The sequence below is a fragment of the Colletes gigas genome, unplaced genomic scaffold (genome assembly GCF_013123115.1).
Source record: "Colletes gigas isolate AHSC1104 unplaced genomic scaffold, ASM1312311v1 Colletes_gigas_Sc00006, whole genome shotgun sequence".
Classification (NCBI taxonomy): domain Eukaryota; kingdom Metazoa; phylum Arthropoda; class Insecta; order Hymenoptera; family Colletidae; genus Colletes; species Colletes gigas.
In genome coordinates this window covers 1,231,057-1,246,632 of record NW_025106635.1, presented here as the reverse complement: position 1 = coordinate 1,246,632, position 15,576 = coordinate 1,231,057, and the positions used below count along the sequence as shown (strand labels likewise).

Sequence of the window (15,576 nt, the reverse complement as noted above, 5' to 3'; positions counted from 1 at the left end):
ACGATATTTAGACGATATAGAGGAGGCATAGTGTGCAAAAGTGGAACGAAGAGTTCCCAGTGCACCGTTGCCATCGATTGAAGCGATCGTCGAGTTGGGATAACTCAATATCGATGTTGTGCCGTTGCCGTATCCTAGCAACAACCGCAACGATTGTATCACGCTTCAAGAATGGAATAGTGCGTTCGTAGCGTGCGTACGCTCGCGTTGTTTTCGACGAAACAGTTTCGATCACGGGGACTCATTGTGATCGTCTGGTCCGTTCGTGCGACAAGTGAACGAAACGAAGAAAATGATATCGGGGAAACGATAGCGGCAACAATTATGGCGGGAAGAGGTTTCTGCGTAAAAGTACAATTGGATCTGCACGCCGTACATATCACGATTGTCTTCACCGACCGAGAAGCTTGCAAGCACAGTTTAATCGAACGATATTTCAGATAACGTGTCCCGGTGTGTGGCTATGCCCTAACGGCAACGTAGCTTTGCGAATAACCAGCCTCGGTTCCACCCTACAATCTCACAGAGTATCACCGATTTTTCCATTATTATTTCACAACGAGTTTAACTTTAAGAAAACGTTCACACGGCTGGCTGCTTTGACAGAGTTGCAACGGAATTTGGAGAAGGAGCCTCTCTACGCGGAATTGATACAGTGGCTTAGCCCGTGTAACCAGGTTATCGTGTTGGCCACGTTCGAAACGAATTTGTCGGATGTCTTATACCCGGTGTCTCACTATAAAGGTTTAATGCCCGGCGTGGACGTTGATTTGCTCATGGATCCGACGAAATATTTCCCCGTTAGTATACACCGGAGTCTCGATGATCCGTGTTGCGCATTCTCCGACGTACGACCGTTCATTTCGAGGTTACATTCCGTCTCGAATCTGCATCTAGATTAGTTTTAGACGCGTAACGTTGTCGATTCTTACCGATCAAGTAATAAAAATAAACATCGTTCGATGTCCCCGAAGCAGAGCAAAGATGCCCACGAGGAAGTAACGGTAAATCATCGGAAACGAAACGACCAAAGAGCCCCCGTGACATCTCTAATAAGATTAAGTGGTGAAACGTAGCATCGATAAAAGAACGAAGAGAAAAATCACCGGATTTCTCGTTCCGGTTGATCCAAGCTTCGTCCAGATAATTGGAGGTTATCTCGGTGCCCCGCTTACCTCGGATCATCGAGACTCGTGTTCGTTACGCTCGCAATTTATTTATTTATATGTTCGATTATTTCCCACTAATTGGCATCAAATTTAGGGCATTATAGCGCCGAAAATTGAGATCTCGACGAAAACTGTGATAGAAGAGGTGTCGGATGCTTTCGACGTAAACATCGACAGAGCATACGTGATCAATCCAAAAACTATCAACTCCAAGGTAATGAATCGTGCACAAACACAAGAGACAATACATAATTTTATTCGATCTAACGTAGTCTTTTTTTTATTTTAGAGAACATCGTGCGTTCATAGGAAGCGACCAGTCAAGGGTATCATCAGACAAAGAAGAGTTTGTCACAGTCGAGCAAAGCCTCGAGTTCAAGTGTGTAGAGCGTAAGTATGAGTAGTGTAGTAGTGTGTAGAGCCATTGAAATGGTGAAGACGCGTGTTTGCATTTTCAGCGAGTCGAGCAACATAGAATTCTCATGCGCGAACCAACAGTCTCGAGTCGACGAATGTTATCATCCGACGAGTAGAATCCATCGTGGAGGTGCCACTATTTGTGGAGAGGCGCACATGTTCGACAGCTGTCCCGTTTGCATGAAGTACAAGTGTTACTTTTCCTGCGAGTGCAACGATGAACGCAAACAGATTTTGGACCCCGTCGAATCTCTAGAATCATCCAGTACCTGTCGGTGTTGTGGCTGCGGTGCCCTGGAGGCGACATCCACGTGAGTTTACCATCGAACGCTTATTACTTTTCAAATGTTATTAACTTCTTCCTACAGAACACAGCCAAAGAGTATCCAATACCTTCGGAAGAACGAAAAATCCAGTTACCCGGGAAAGGACAGAGAGAAGTAGGTACATAATAATAAAATAAATTTACGTTTATAAATACTTGTAACTAAATTGTGTTTATTATAAAAACTATCATGTGCATATCACGTGATACTGTATACATTAAGTAAATTAAAAGTAGTTTATGTTGTGTTTCGAGTAATTTTAATCGGAGGATTCTGAAGAAACTAACCGTGCATTAGGTTTCGTCCTATTATCCGTGAAATGTCTGACAAACGAAACGAAACGTTAGTATTTCAGAATGCGATGTTTATACGCAAGATCGAATCGAGGCGAGTCAAGGTTTTTACAAAAATTTGGAACGGTTCTACAAACGAATGTATAAGCAGGCAAAGCTTCGCGCGCAGGAAGCCGAAGAGCGAACGTGATCGCAACGTGAATCGACCGATCGGTAAATTAAACTAAACATTCTCGTAACATTATCGACGAACAGTAAATGTAATATTTACAGAAACGAATAAACTGTCGAAATGTACGAAAAGATGATCGTTGCTTTTCACACACGTGCAGGTGTCAGGGCGATTTTATTTAACGTAAACTTTTCGCCCGTAAGTGTACATAGGAGTTCCCTGTATTTTTGCGCCGCGAAGTGTCACGGATTTTTTCAACAACGCCGGAGACCTTACATATATACCACGACCTTCGGGCGTCCACGCGTTTAAGGTAACGTTTTGGTTTTCTTGGGCCGTGATCGCGATCCAACCTAAACAATCAAACGACAAGGTTATTTCTTCTCCTTTCACGATAAAATCCTTAGATGTATATTTGAGTTTTACCTATGCTTGACAAAACAATGTCAGCGACAGATTCGTACTTGCTGACGCCTGTGAGTTTCATTTCTTTCGACTTCAATCTCGGCCATGTTTTTAGTCTTTCGGGATCGTTCGTAGGAACAACGAAAGCTTCGGTTTCTAAAAGCTGATTGTAAACGTCGTCCGCGTCATGGGTGTAACACATCGTAACAGGTAGTTTTCTACTCGTGAAGAGCGTACACCTATTTTAGAAACAATTGGGTTTTTGTTTACGAATATTAATATGGACCTGTAGGCAATATTAGTACAAATTTAAATACCGAATGTAAAGATCTCCCTCCACAAAGTCCAGTCTTCCCATGCCAGCCACGAACACGGTTTCTTTCGGCCTAAAAATGAACGTTCTCGGCGTTATGATCGTTTCCGGCAGGGTTGCCAACAGTTCGTCGGTCGTTAACAAGTCCAATATTTGATCCTGATGAATAGTACCGGGCGTGTCGTAACACCAACGACTCTGTCTATATTCCGGTAGAGATTCGTCCAAACAAAGTTTTCTTTCCATGAAGTTGTGCGACATTTCCGAGAAAGAATCGGCTGTTTCGACGCTCGATCTTCCGCTAAACGTTCTGCCGATATACCCTGCATAAGACCATACGTAAAAAACCTTTGATAACAATCCAGAGTCTGTCGACAAAAGTCTACGAATATTTCTAAATTCCAAGTACCTTCCAACGTCGCGTAATTCATTCTCTTCGTGTCTTTAAACTGATAATCCTTGTAGCTTGACTCCATCCGTTTGTAAATTTCTTCCTCTTGAAGCCTCAGCGATCTTGCACGACGCTTCTTACTGGTCGGATTTAAAATGGGAAATTTCAGTAAATTTAACGTCGTTCCCGGCCAAGGGGAAATCGTGGCGCGTTGTACAAGGTCAATGGCTTGCACTTTACAGTAATCGGAGTTTAACAAAGCATTGAACATAGAAGATTTCCCGACGTTCGTACACCCAACCATGTAAACGTCTCCTGAAACGTAAATAATTTTCTATAGAAAATTTAACGATTCTTCATATTAAAACTAAAACTAACTCTATGTACCTTTGTACTGCCATTTCGATTGCAATTTACTTATCAAATCCTCTATGCCGAATCCAGTCTTCGCGGACGTTAGTTCAACGTGCGTAATATTTGCTCTTTTTACGCCGGTTCTGTCGATTACCGAATTCAACAATTGGTTCTTAACATTGTCGAAGAAATGCAAAGAATCTCTCGGCAACAAATCGACTTTATTCCCAACTAGAAATATGGGTGTAAAAGGATGCAAAATAGTCTTCAAATCGGGCCAAATACTGCAAGGAAAGTCTGTCAAATCGACTATTAAGAGAATCGCGCATTTTTTTCTTTTTACTACGCTTAAGAGTTTCGGATAATCTTCTATGGATACTTTGACTTCCAAGGCAGCGTTATAAAACTTTAGAAAATGACATCTTTGACAAATAGTTGTTTTCAAATCTTCGTTGTCTCTGTGTAAAATTAATTCGGATGGTAAATATCCAGGAATAGCAGGATCCTTGCAATGTAACAAAGCACCGCAACCACCGCATGGTATAAAAGTAACCTGGGAAGATGGATCCGGTGTTCCATAATTTTTATACCAATCCGTATCCCCTGTAAGTTCATACTGTTCGTCGTACTGTTCATAATCAGACATCCAAGTTGATGGAACTTTCCACAACTCTCCTTTTGGTAATGTATTCCTAGCAGCATGTTCCATATGATCTTCAAAAGTAATTTTATTACTGCTCTCTACGGTATTTCTCTTTATCTCCAAATAGTTTTCGTACATATCTTTATACTTTTTGTTTAATGGTTCCTCTTTGTCATTTTCCAACATTGTATTAGTAGCTTCGTACGAATCTAATCTTGAATACGGCATATGTACAGGTTTCCAATTTTCTGTTTCTGTTTCTGTGTTTGTACAATCTTCTTCTTGTTCGATCATTGTTTCCTGTTCCTTTTCCCTGACCACATTATTCAATAAGGTACTATGTACTACGTTGTAGGCCAACTCTTTATACGTTTGATATCGCTTATATGCATGCTGTTGTTTTGCCTTCAATTTTTGTTCTTTATACGATGTATTCAGAGTCGTGTGGTCCAAATGATCGCAATACAACAATTTATTTCGTAGAGCGACAACCTTTGGATCCGGTTTAAAATCAGCGCGCTTGTACGAGACTTTATAATCGGAATAATGCAGTTCCAAATTACGTTGAATGCTCTGAGCACTCGGTGGCGATAACCGAAATCTGATTCTTGGAATCAGCATAACGAGTCACATAATAACAACGGTAACGTGTCAATTCAAATGCGTTTTATACAGAAATTTGTATAAAACGATCGTGGATCGAAAGTACCGACTTTTCAACTCATACATAACCTACAAATATATACACGTGAAGTTGACTCGAGTTGGCTACAGTTTCGACAAAGAGTACATAGGTACATAGATTCGAAGTAATTACTGGATCTTGTCTTTTTAAATTAATTGTCGTATGATTGGACTCTTCGAATCTAACAGTGGTTGGAACGATTTTGAAAATAACTGTTATCAGTTTTGAATTGAAACAGTTATCCGAATCGAAAAAATATCGTAACTGATTTCAACCTCTGGAATCTAATATCTAAGTTTCGTCTCTATTCTATTATCGTTCAAGGAATATCGTATAAAAAGGGTCTATGAGCTTAATTAGATTGTCAAAAGGGCTCTCGTAAATATACCCACGATAATATGCAACTTCTGCCATGAAATTCATTTAAAATTCGTTGTACTATTCGTTGAACTATATAAACACACTTAGTGCGCAATAAGTATGTAAATATTTTGGTCAGAGGACAAATAGAGAGACTTTGCCAACTCGAGTCAAATTTTTGTCAAGATGAAATCTCGTCGCTTCCATTCGTTAAACAGCTACATACGTAAGCATGCAGTTCGTTGCTTGTAGTCGTCATTCTCAATGATAGAATGGTAAAGAAGGAGTGTTCGCAACAAAGAAAACGTTGAGGTTGGTCAGAACTAGGCGTGTGCGCGGTCTGTACCATGTTTCATGGTTATGTCGCATATTTATTTATTTTTTACGAAAAAAGAGCAAGGAGGTTTTCGCGCTGTAAAAATATTTATTGGAATCGGTAATCGTCGACTGGCTGTTTACGAGGGAAAAGGTCGCAATTGTCGAAGGGTTTGAAACACGCGTGGACCAGCTGTTCCTTCGAACGAACAGATAAAAGAATGGTTGTAAGGTCCGGATTGTAAATTTGACCGATTCGACGAAACGCGAAGCGATCCGACGAACACGTGGCCGTGTTCCTCCACTCGAAAAACTTTTTCGCGTGCTTGTGTGTGTACGTGTCCACACAGAGTATCTTTTCTATCGCTCGGCTCTCGAGAAAGAACGGCCAACGCAAGGCTGGAAAGAAATGGAACGATCGACGGGGCAAAGGGTCGTTAAAGGAGGGGCTCCGGTGCTCGCTAAGACATTTTCCAGAAACGTTTACGAGTCGGTCCGAATACGTTTCTTCCGGAATAAAAGAACGCACGTCTGTTTTTACGATCGAGTCAAAATAACGCAAACTTTCTAACTGCTTCGCAGCGTCGGATGTTCTTACTACATTCGACACATGTTTCATTCCTCTTTGCCAAATATTCTGTTATACAACTGCTATCGAAACTCTTTGAAACGTTAAAAAGTTCCAAGCTTTCGAGTCCGCAGAAGACAATTGGAACGGCGAGCGAGGACGTTAGCATCGCGGAACAAACGAACACGTTCGTAACGTGGAGAAAGGAACGCGTGGTCGCGAACCGACATAAAACTATGCATACTGTCGTGTTACGATCCATCCTTGCAACGATTCCCTTGCATTTTCGTGCAGACTATCGATAAATTCGAAACGAATATTCGAGGTTATTCGAGCTATTCGTTCCCTTCCGACAGAACGACTTTGACTCCCCCTGGAGGTGGTCACGGTCGCGTTGTAAGTTGTAACACGCCCCCTTCGGATGACGCAACGAGTCCGTTGAAAACAAGACGAGCCCAAAGCGTCCGGTTAATCTTAAATATATACGTGAAAGGAAAATAAAGCTAGACCGCTTCACGAAAGCGTATACGTATACGTATACGTGGTATCGTGAGAACGATTCGTTCGGCGGGAACGAAGGCTAGCATGGAAGGTATTTATAACGATACGTTAAGCATGGGATTCGTGCCAAACGTATAAATGCGATTTGGACCCATTTCGCGGACGAAAACGACAATTTGCCGCACCTTGTTGCACGGCGAATCGGCAAAAGAAAAGAAATGTCAACTTTTCTATTTTTGTCGATAATTTCGCAACGACAGAGGTTAATTTCGCGTTTGAGAATTGCGATGAATCTTGGGAAGATATCGATCCGATCGAAGATATCGTCCGGTATATTTTTAACGCCTATAGTTTTGAAGAAAACAACATGTCGCGCTTTGGATGACTCACCTGTTTATCGTGCCTTCCTCTATGCGTTAATTAATTAATTGTGTACAGTAAATTACACAATAAGAAGTGTTTATCCGAATAGACTGTAAACAGCGATCGGAATGAATCGTTTGACAACGCTACCGTTATTTCTAACATGTTATTCTCCTATAGTCGCGAAGGCATTAGCATAGTTATTTCGAGACGTAGTTTCATCGCCTTCCTGGCTCTATCATAGAGAAGGAAACATTGGTAAGGGCTGCGCGAGCAATAGGAAGCCGTAGAACAGTACGCGTCTAACAATAACAGTGGAAGCGTGACACCGATGCAAATGGAATAAAGCAATCCGTGTAGAAGGAACCGATATCTTTCCGAATATTCGACTTTGGCGGGAATCCAGAACGAATCGCAGTTCGTACGATGTTTGCAACAAACGATACGTACATTTTGACAATGTCTGTAGATATGTATAGGTTAGAGTCCGCCGTAGGTATATTTGTATCCGCAGCTGCGCGCGCGGTAACGCCTCGTTATCTACGCGCATAATAATATTGTGTACGCGACGGGACAATTTATGCGTTGTAGATACGTGTTTACGAAAGGCGAACGTGCCAACTCGGCACTTCTGTCCTTCCACCTGTGTACGTACGTACGTGTTTATTCGTCTAAGCGACCGAAATTGCGCGACTAGGAGCTCGCCTTTTGCGCCTTTGCTCGACTCTACTCGGCACCATTTTATCAATTCCCAAATCGACAACGTTTCGACCGATTCCAAGCGGCTCGGAATGCACACGACACACGTACACATTGTGTGTGTGTGTGTACTTAAAGACGGAACAAACGATGCTGTACATGCTGGCGCAGCTGCGTGAAAGGTGCAAGGCTTCCTACCGGTGAAATGAGATTGGTGACGCATATTCTATCAATCGGGAGTAGAAACGGCTTCGTGCCTTACGTAGCATTGACAGAATCGTTGAACCTGACGTACAGGTTATAGGTTAGGTTATGGGTTTGTCGATTCAAGGAACTTTCGAGAGCTCGAAATATGGGCCCCACGTTTAGTCAAGAGGCGGATAGCCCGACGCTATTTACTTTTTTGAGAATTTACGACCGGGTCGAGGAACGAATGGGACTTTGACGAAAGCCATACACCCTCGCAGGGGATAGCTGGTGTTTCGAGGTCGCATAAGTATCGAGTGCATTGATTGTATACATATGTCGAGCGAGTTTCCTCGGTAATGACGATAACCTTACTTAAAATTAGGTATTCTCTCTCGTCGAGCGGTTTATCTGTGCTTTAAGTCGCATAACTCGTCACGGTGGGATAGGTTCGCTCTCGCAGAATCGCTGTGCAGAGAAACGACCGCGATAAAAATACTTGCCCTTTTCAAACTGATCGCCGTTTCTGTGAAAATTTAATAAGAATAGAAATCTTTCATTTATTGCGAAGAAGACCCAATATTGGTGGTCTGTCCTATGTACATAGAGTCGACGTATGTAAGCGAAGATACGTATGTAAGTCCGTGGTATATAGCACATACATATACATAAATGAATACCGGCGACACGCGCTGGCTGCTTTGCGGCTCGGTCGTAACTGAAAACACAAAGCCTAAAAAGTCACGCCATATACACTACGTCGCAGCACCTTCGATTGCATCATGCGTCCGTAGTTCCAATTCTAACCACCACATAGAAACGGTTGACGTGTCTCGCGGTCGCTCGACATCATTGCCCTCTGCTAAAAATTTCACAGCTTCTTCTACAATTTTAAATACGTATATCCTTGGAAAATGAACTTTTATACAGTTGTAAAATAAATAGAAACACGCTTATGTATATTTCCAAGCACAATGCACGTAGATTTTATCAATTCGTTGGCAATGTGTAAATCGAAAATATAAAAGGAAATGTTATATCGAAGTATCGTATTGTAACGAAATGAGGTGTATGTGCGATAGTATTACGGTAAATAGCGTACTGGTGATAATAGAATTCCGTTTGATCACGATGTTATCGAAAATATGACATTCCCGTCGGAACGTTACGGTGATGGGCTAAGTAATTATGTATGTACCGTTAACGACGGACAGTCGCAGCTTCCTCGTAATTGATAAACGTTACTCGAACGCGACAAATCGATTCAAACGCTTTCGTCGATCGCTTCGAGACTGCCAAATTGACAATTTCACCGTGACATATTATTTAGTCGGGTTACTTTCTACAACGCGCGGAACGCTTTGAATAATGATTTCCCAACTGTATACGCAGCTGCAGATAATATCTACGGTTTATTTACGAGGTTATCGATAGCGATGCCATCGGCGTCGCGCAAAGTTGTGACACAATTATAGAAACGCATACTCGTGTGCACCGCGATATGTACATACGTGTATCTCTTTCCGGAAAATACGTCCAGTTACCTAATTAGCAACGACGACAATAATACAACAATTGTACGGGTGGAACTCATTTCGCGTACAGAAACTAAATAAACCGAAAAGACAAATATTGTCTCGAGTCGCGTGAAACGATGACGAATGGTCATAAACGAATCGTACCATCGATTTAATCTTATCGCGATCGTTCCGAGCTAAGACAAATATTTATCATTTCGATTTTACGTAAAGATCGAAGCCTCGGTCAAAAGTGACTATGAAATATTAATTTCTTTGAAGGGTTATCGGGATTTCGCCGAAATATATCTCTTACCTAACCTAACCTCAATTATTGTAACGACAACCGGTGGATAAAGCTACGTATCGATAGTTTTCGTCCGCAGTCCACACCAGGAGTAAAATGATTGTAATTGATCCCTGCAACTGAAAATAATTTTTTTGGAACGATTTGAAATTTTTCAATTTTGTAGAAATTTTCGGATCTTCTCGATTTTTTTTCTCGAAACTGGTTAGGATTTCGAGGATATGTCTATTCAGCAAAAATGATTGTAATGGACCTCCAGAATCAAAAATAATTTTTTTGGAACGATTTGAAATGTTTCAATTTTGTAGAAATTTTCGCATTTTCTCGATTTTTTTTCTCGAAACTGGTTAGGATTTCGAGGTTATGTCTATTCAGCAAAAATGATTGTAATGGACCTCCAGAATCAAAAATAATTTTTTTGGAACGATTTGAAATTTTTCAATTTTGTAGAAATTTTCGCATTTTCTCGATTTTTTTTCTCGAAACTGGTTAGGATTTCGAGGTTATGTCTATTCAGCAAAAATGATTGTAATGGACCTCCGGAATAAAAAATAATTTTTTTGGAACGATTTGAAATTTTTCAATTTTGTAGAAATTTTTGGATCTTCTCGAATTTTTTTCTCGAAACTGGTTAAGAATTCGGGGGTATGTCTATTCACCAAAAATTATTGTAATTGACCCCTGCAACTGAAAATAATTTTTTTAGAAAGATTTGAAATTTTTTAATTTTGTAGAAATTTTCGCATTTTCTCGATTTTTTTTCTCGAAACTGGTTAGGATTTCGAGGTTATGTCTATTCAGCAAAAATGATTGTAATGGACCTCCGGAATAAAAAATAATTTTTTTGGAACGATTTGAAATTTTTCAATTTTGTCGAAATTTTCGAATCTTCTCGAATTTTTTTCTCGAAACTGGTTAAGAATTCGGGGGTATGTCTATTCACCAAAAATTATTGTAATTGACCCCTGCAACTGAAAATAATTTTTTTAGAAAGATTTGAAATTTTTTAATTTTGTAGAAATTTTCGCATTTTCTCGATTTTTTTTCTCGAAACTGGTTAGGATTTCGAGGTTATGTCTATTCAGCAAAAATGATTGTAATGGACCTCCGGAATAAAAAATAATTTTTTTGGAACGATTTGAAATTTTTCAATTTTGTAGAAATTTTTGGATCTTCTCGAATTTTTTTTCTCGAAACTGGTTAAGAATTCGGGGGTATGTCTATTCAGCAAAAATGATTGTAATTGACCCCTGCAACTGAAAATAATTTTTTTAGAAAGATTTGAAATTTTTTAATTTTGTAGAAATTTTCGCATTTTCTCGATTTTTTTTCTCAAAACTGGTTAGGATTTCGAGGGTATGTCTATTCAGCAAAAATGATTGTAATGGACCTCCGGAATCAAAAATAATTTTTTTGGAACGATTTGAAATTTTTCAATTTTGTAGAAATTTTCGCATTTTCTCGATTTTTTTTCTCGAAACTGGTTAGGATTTCGGGGGTATGTCTATTCAGCAAAAATGATTGTAATGGACCCCCGGAATCAAAAATAATTTTTTTGGAACGATTTGAAATTTTTTAATTTTGTCGAAAAATTAATCGATTTTACGTAAAAATCGAAACCTCGTTCAAAAGTGACTATGAAACATTAATTTCTTTGAAGGGTTAATCGGGATTTCGCCGAAATATATCTTTTACCTAACCTAACCTCAATTATTGTAACGACAATCGGTGGATAAAGCTGCGTATCGATAGTTTTCGTCCGCAGTCGACACCAGGAGTTGGATCTGTATTCCCGTAGGAATTTCTGAAAGGCGTTGAGCGACGTAGGACGATACACGTTCGGGTAAGGATTCGAAGCGGAAAGTCGGAGGCACATTCGAAATGGTCGATGCGCACTACACCCTTCCTTTCGGGTCATCCAAGTTCATTGGCTCTTTTTCAGACGTGGTTCCGTCTGCTCGCGAACGTTCGTCAACCATAGTCGTCGACCTTAACGACCATCACTTCGCTCCGATAGTTACAAAATCGGCTTTGCTACGACATCTATTTGGTTTCCGCCACACACGACGGTACACGTTCGTGCGTATTCGCTCGATCCACATCGGGCCAGCGTTTCACCGTTCCACGATACATATAATATACGCGTGGAAAAAATCAAACGTAAAATCGTAGATTCTCCCCCAGCACGTACGATGAGTTAACTCGAGTATTTGTTTCTACAGTAAAATGTAATTCTGGCCCGCTGTATAACTGGGTATACGTAAAATGTTGTTGGCAGCGAGAATGCTGCGCCAAAGCAACCGACTACGTGTAATATTTATTCTTCTACATAGTCGACGTAGCTTATCGCTCGTAAAGTAGAAATACACGGGCAAGACCCAACAAAGAGTTATCTGCTAATAGAAACGATTCTATTGTAACCGGTCGAGTGTAAAAATGTCTTACCAAGTGCCACGTTGCGCGACCGACTAACTACCTACATGCGTACATATGTAATTCCTTCCCTCCTGCCGGCTTCGATTTCTTCAGTCATTCACCGCGCGTACAGCAGATATTCTCAGAAACCAAGTTAAACTTAAATCGAAATTAGACATCGTTTTAAAAATTGATTTTTATACCGATCGATGCGTGCCTATGTATGTAACCCATTCGAACCGACGATACCAAAAGATATTTCATGAACAAATCACAGACGAGGTATACGAGCAGACCTTACATCCATGTATTTTTTTTTCATTACATTTTCGGTAAAGAATTTTTTTTCTCGAAACTGCGTAGGATTTCAGGAATATGTCTATTCACCAAAAATGATTATAATTGACCCCTACGACTGAAAATAATTTTTTTGGAGCGATTTGAAATTTTTCAATTTTGTAGAAATTTTCGCATTTTCTCGATTTTTTTTCTCGAAACTGGTTAGGATTTCGAGGGTATGTCTATTCAGCAAAAATGATTGTAATGGACCCCCGGAATCAAAAATAATTTTTTTAGAACGATTTGAAATTTTTTAATTTTGCTGAAATTTTCCCATCTTATCGAATTTTTTTCTCGAAACTGGTTAGGATTTCGAGGATATGTCTATTCAGCAAAAATGATTGTAATTGACCCCTGCAACTGAAAATAATTTTTTTGGAACGATTTGAAATTTTTTAATTTTGTGGAAATTTTCGCATTTTCTCGAATTTTTTTCTCGAAACTGGTTAGGATTTCGAGGGTATATCTATTAAGCAAAAATGATTGAAATTGACCCCTGCAACTGTAAATAATTTTTTTAGAACGATTTGAAATTTTTTTTTTTTGCTGAAAAATTTATGACTTTATGCACTTTCAGTCTATAAGATGTAAGATCTACTTGTATACCTCATCTGTAAACAAACTTAGATAAATGTTACGGACTGTCTGCCTTTGTGAATCGATAGTTGATTCGCAAAGTTCGATTGGCCTTGCTGTAGCCGGTGTATGTGTGTATGTGTGTGTGTGTGTGCGCGCGGTCGTACTCAACCGTGGGGAAGTGGTTTTAACGACATCCAGAAATAATCGTGGTGGACAAATTCTGGAGAGGTCGGTGTACGTCGGTCAAAGACCTCGACCAATTCGGAACTCACAGCTCGAATTTGCCTGTGATTCCGGTGACAAGACTACGCGCGGGAAACAAATACGTCTGAGATCGTTCCAAGCGCTTCTAACGATAATAAATATGGCGTGCAATTTATTTTATGCGTGTTGAGCGATTCTTCGTAACCGATGGCTTCCTGCCTTTAATCAAATACAGCGTCTTCGGATATCCGGATGCACGTGATATCTTTCCTAACACGATCTAATTATACTCGTTCGCCTTATTTACACGATACCGCCAAGCTGTTCGTAATTAAGAATTATTCACGGACATAGCGAAATGTGCATCGTGTGATCGTTCGAGCAGCTTCGTAATCGCATAAATTTTTAAGAGAACCATCTTGATTGGCAAATGCTTTGACACTCCCGTGACGTCTTATTTTTATTCCGACGATAAAAGTCGGAATTTTATTAATTTTCACAAATTTATTGATCCCCGTCTAGCGAATTCCGTATTCAATTGGACACGATTCGACGGATCCAAGCTGATTTGAAAGTGAAATTTTTCAATAATAATTTATGCGGTATACATATTTCTAATTACGATTGTTAATTTTATCCGGTAATTGATGAGTATCGACGCTGTTGTCGATTACTCGAAGATGTTTTCGATAGAACGATAAGCGAACTCGTGACAGTAATTTATAATAAGTGTTTTTATTGCTTTATGGAGCGGCCAGAGATCGAGTAAGGTGATAAACGTTGGCTGTATGAGTCACTAACAACTGGAGAACGACAATAGCTTGTTAAAATTAACGAATTCCACGCTTTTGTCAGTCTCACGTACGAAGGTTGAAGCAATTATCCAAACAAATTTTTAGCAGCCATCTTTTTTAACGAACGCTCAAGATATTCGCAGTTTGTAGGTTATGTTATGTACGCGGAAGAAAACGAACCGAGGTCGAGTAATCGAAAAAAAACTAGTCATTCTTTCGTCATGTCTATTTGGAATTTTCAATCCGAGTAATAGTTGTCTTATATAAAATATACGCGAAACGATCGATTCTCCAACGAGTTAACGTGCAGACAGTGTACGTTCAATTTTTTAACACTATTTTTACCAAAGGTGCCAAAGGTGGAAATAGTGTTAATTCGTTAAAAAAAATGCGTACTTGGATTGTGTACAAATGTTTTTAGATTTCGTGTCTTGGAAGTACATATGTAGATGTACATTGGGAGGGGAGCATTGAATCCGTCGCGAGGTCACGGCGTTTCTATGGTGCTAAGCTTCCGATTCGTGAAATGGCACTGAAAACGCCGCATTTTACCAATTGAGAACCACAAATATCGTTCCACCAATCGGAACACTTTACGCCTTGCGGACAGATTTAATGCTCTCGTGTGTACATTTAGTGATAAGTTAACTGGCACTTTGAAGAAGTTTTGTATCTATGTATATGCTAGAAAAAAAGAAATAGCTGCCACTACTTTAACGTGCCAGCTGGTGTTCCTGATTTCTCGACAGTTTACGTTTCTCGAGAATTCTTAAGAAATTAAAAAAACATTGAAAAATTTATTTAAGGTAATAAACCGACCGCTCTCGGCGTAGTTCTCTCCTTTGCTCTTCTGAAACTGAAATCAAACTAGCACATGTCGCCAGTATAAACGACTTATCGTCGTTTTATCTACGATCTCGCTCAAAACAACTCGACTACATAACTCTTTAAGGTGCATCCGTACCTTTCAGCTCGTTGAGAAATAAGTTTTATTTTTCATTTGTTTTCCCCTTTGTAATCGTCGATATCTTTCCTTGGCTTTATCGGCTCAAGGTGTCGTTTGATTTACTTACTTTTATATCTAGATCTAGCGTTTTGTTTTCGTGACAAATCGTTAAAGATTGTTTTGAAAGTGGTAAAAGAGTTACGCGAATCAATGGATATTGTAAGAGAGTATTAGTTTACCGAACATGATCGAGCGAATGCTGTCACGTACAGAAACCGGTTTCCGCTCGTTACTATGTACGATCAAACGCTATCC

General features: G+C 39.8%; 2 protein-coding genes across 2 annotated transcripts; one reads left to right on the top strand and one right to left on the bottom strand.

The window, feature by feature from the left end:
* Positions 1 to 93: 93 nt before the first annotated feature.
* LOC122396019 lies at positions 94 to 2,542 on the top strand. Its single transcript, XM_043394093.1, has 7 exons — positions 94 to 372; positions 441 to 800; positions 1,264 to 1,383; positions 1,459 to 1,559; positions 1,628 to 1,897; positions 1,955 to 2,026; positions 2,260 to 2,542. Exons 1-7 carry the CDS (start codon positions 325 to 327, stop codon positions 2,393 to 2,395), a joined length of 1,107 nt encoding a protein of 368 aa, XP_043250028.1. The 5' UTR covers positions 94 to 324; the 3' UTR covers positions 2,396 to 2,542.
* LOC122396018 (nitric oxide-associated protein 1) lies at positions 2,417 to 5,218 on the bottom strand. The gene is made up of 5 exons (XM_043394092.1): positions 3,874 to 5,218; positions 3,505 to 3,801; positions 3,100 to 3,418; positions 2,804 to 3,021; positions 2,417 to 2,730 (listed from the first exon to the last, which is right to left on the bottom strand). The coding sequence occupies exons 1-5, from the start codon at positions 5,102 to 5,104 to the stop codon at positions 2,552 to 2,554; spliced, it is 2,244 nt and encodes a 747-aa protein (XP_043250027.1). The 5' UTR covers positions 5,105 to 5,218; the 3' UTR covers positions 2,417 to 2,551.
* Between the last annotated feature and the right edge of the window lie 10,358 nt (positions 5,219 to 15,576).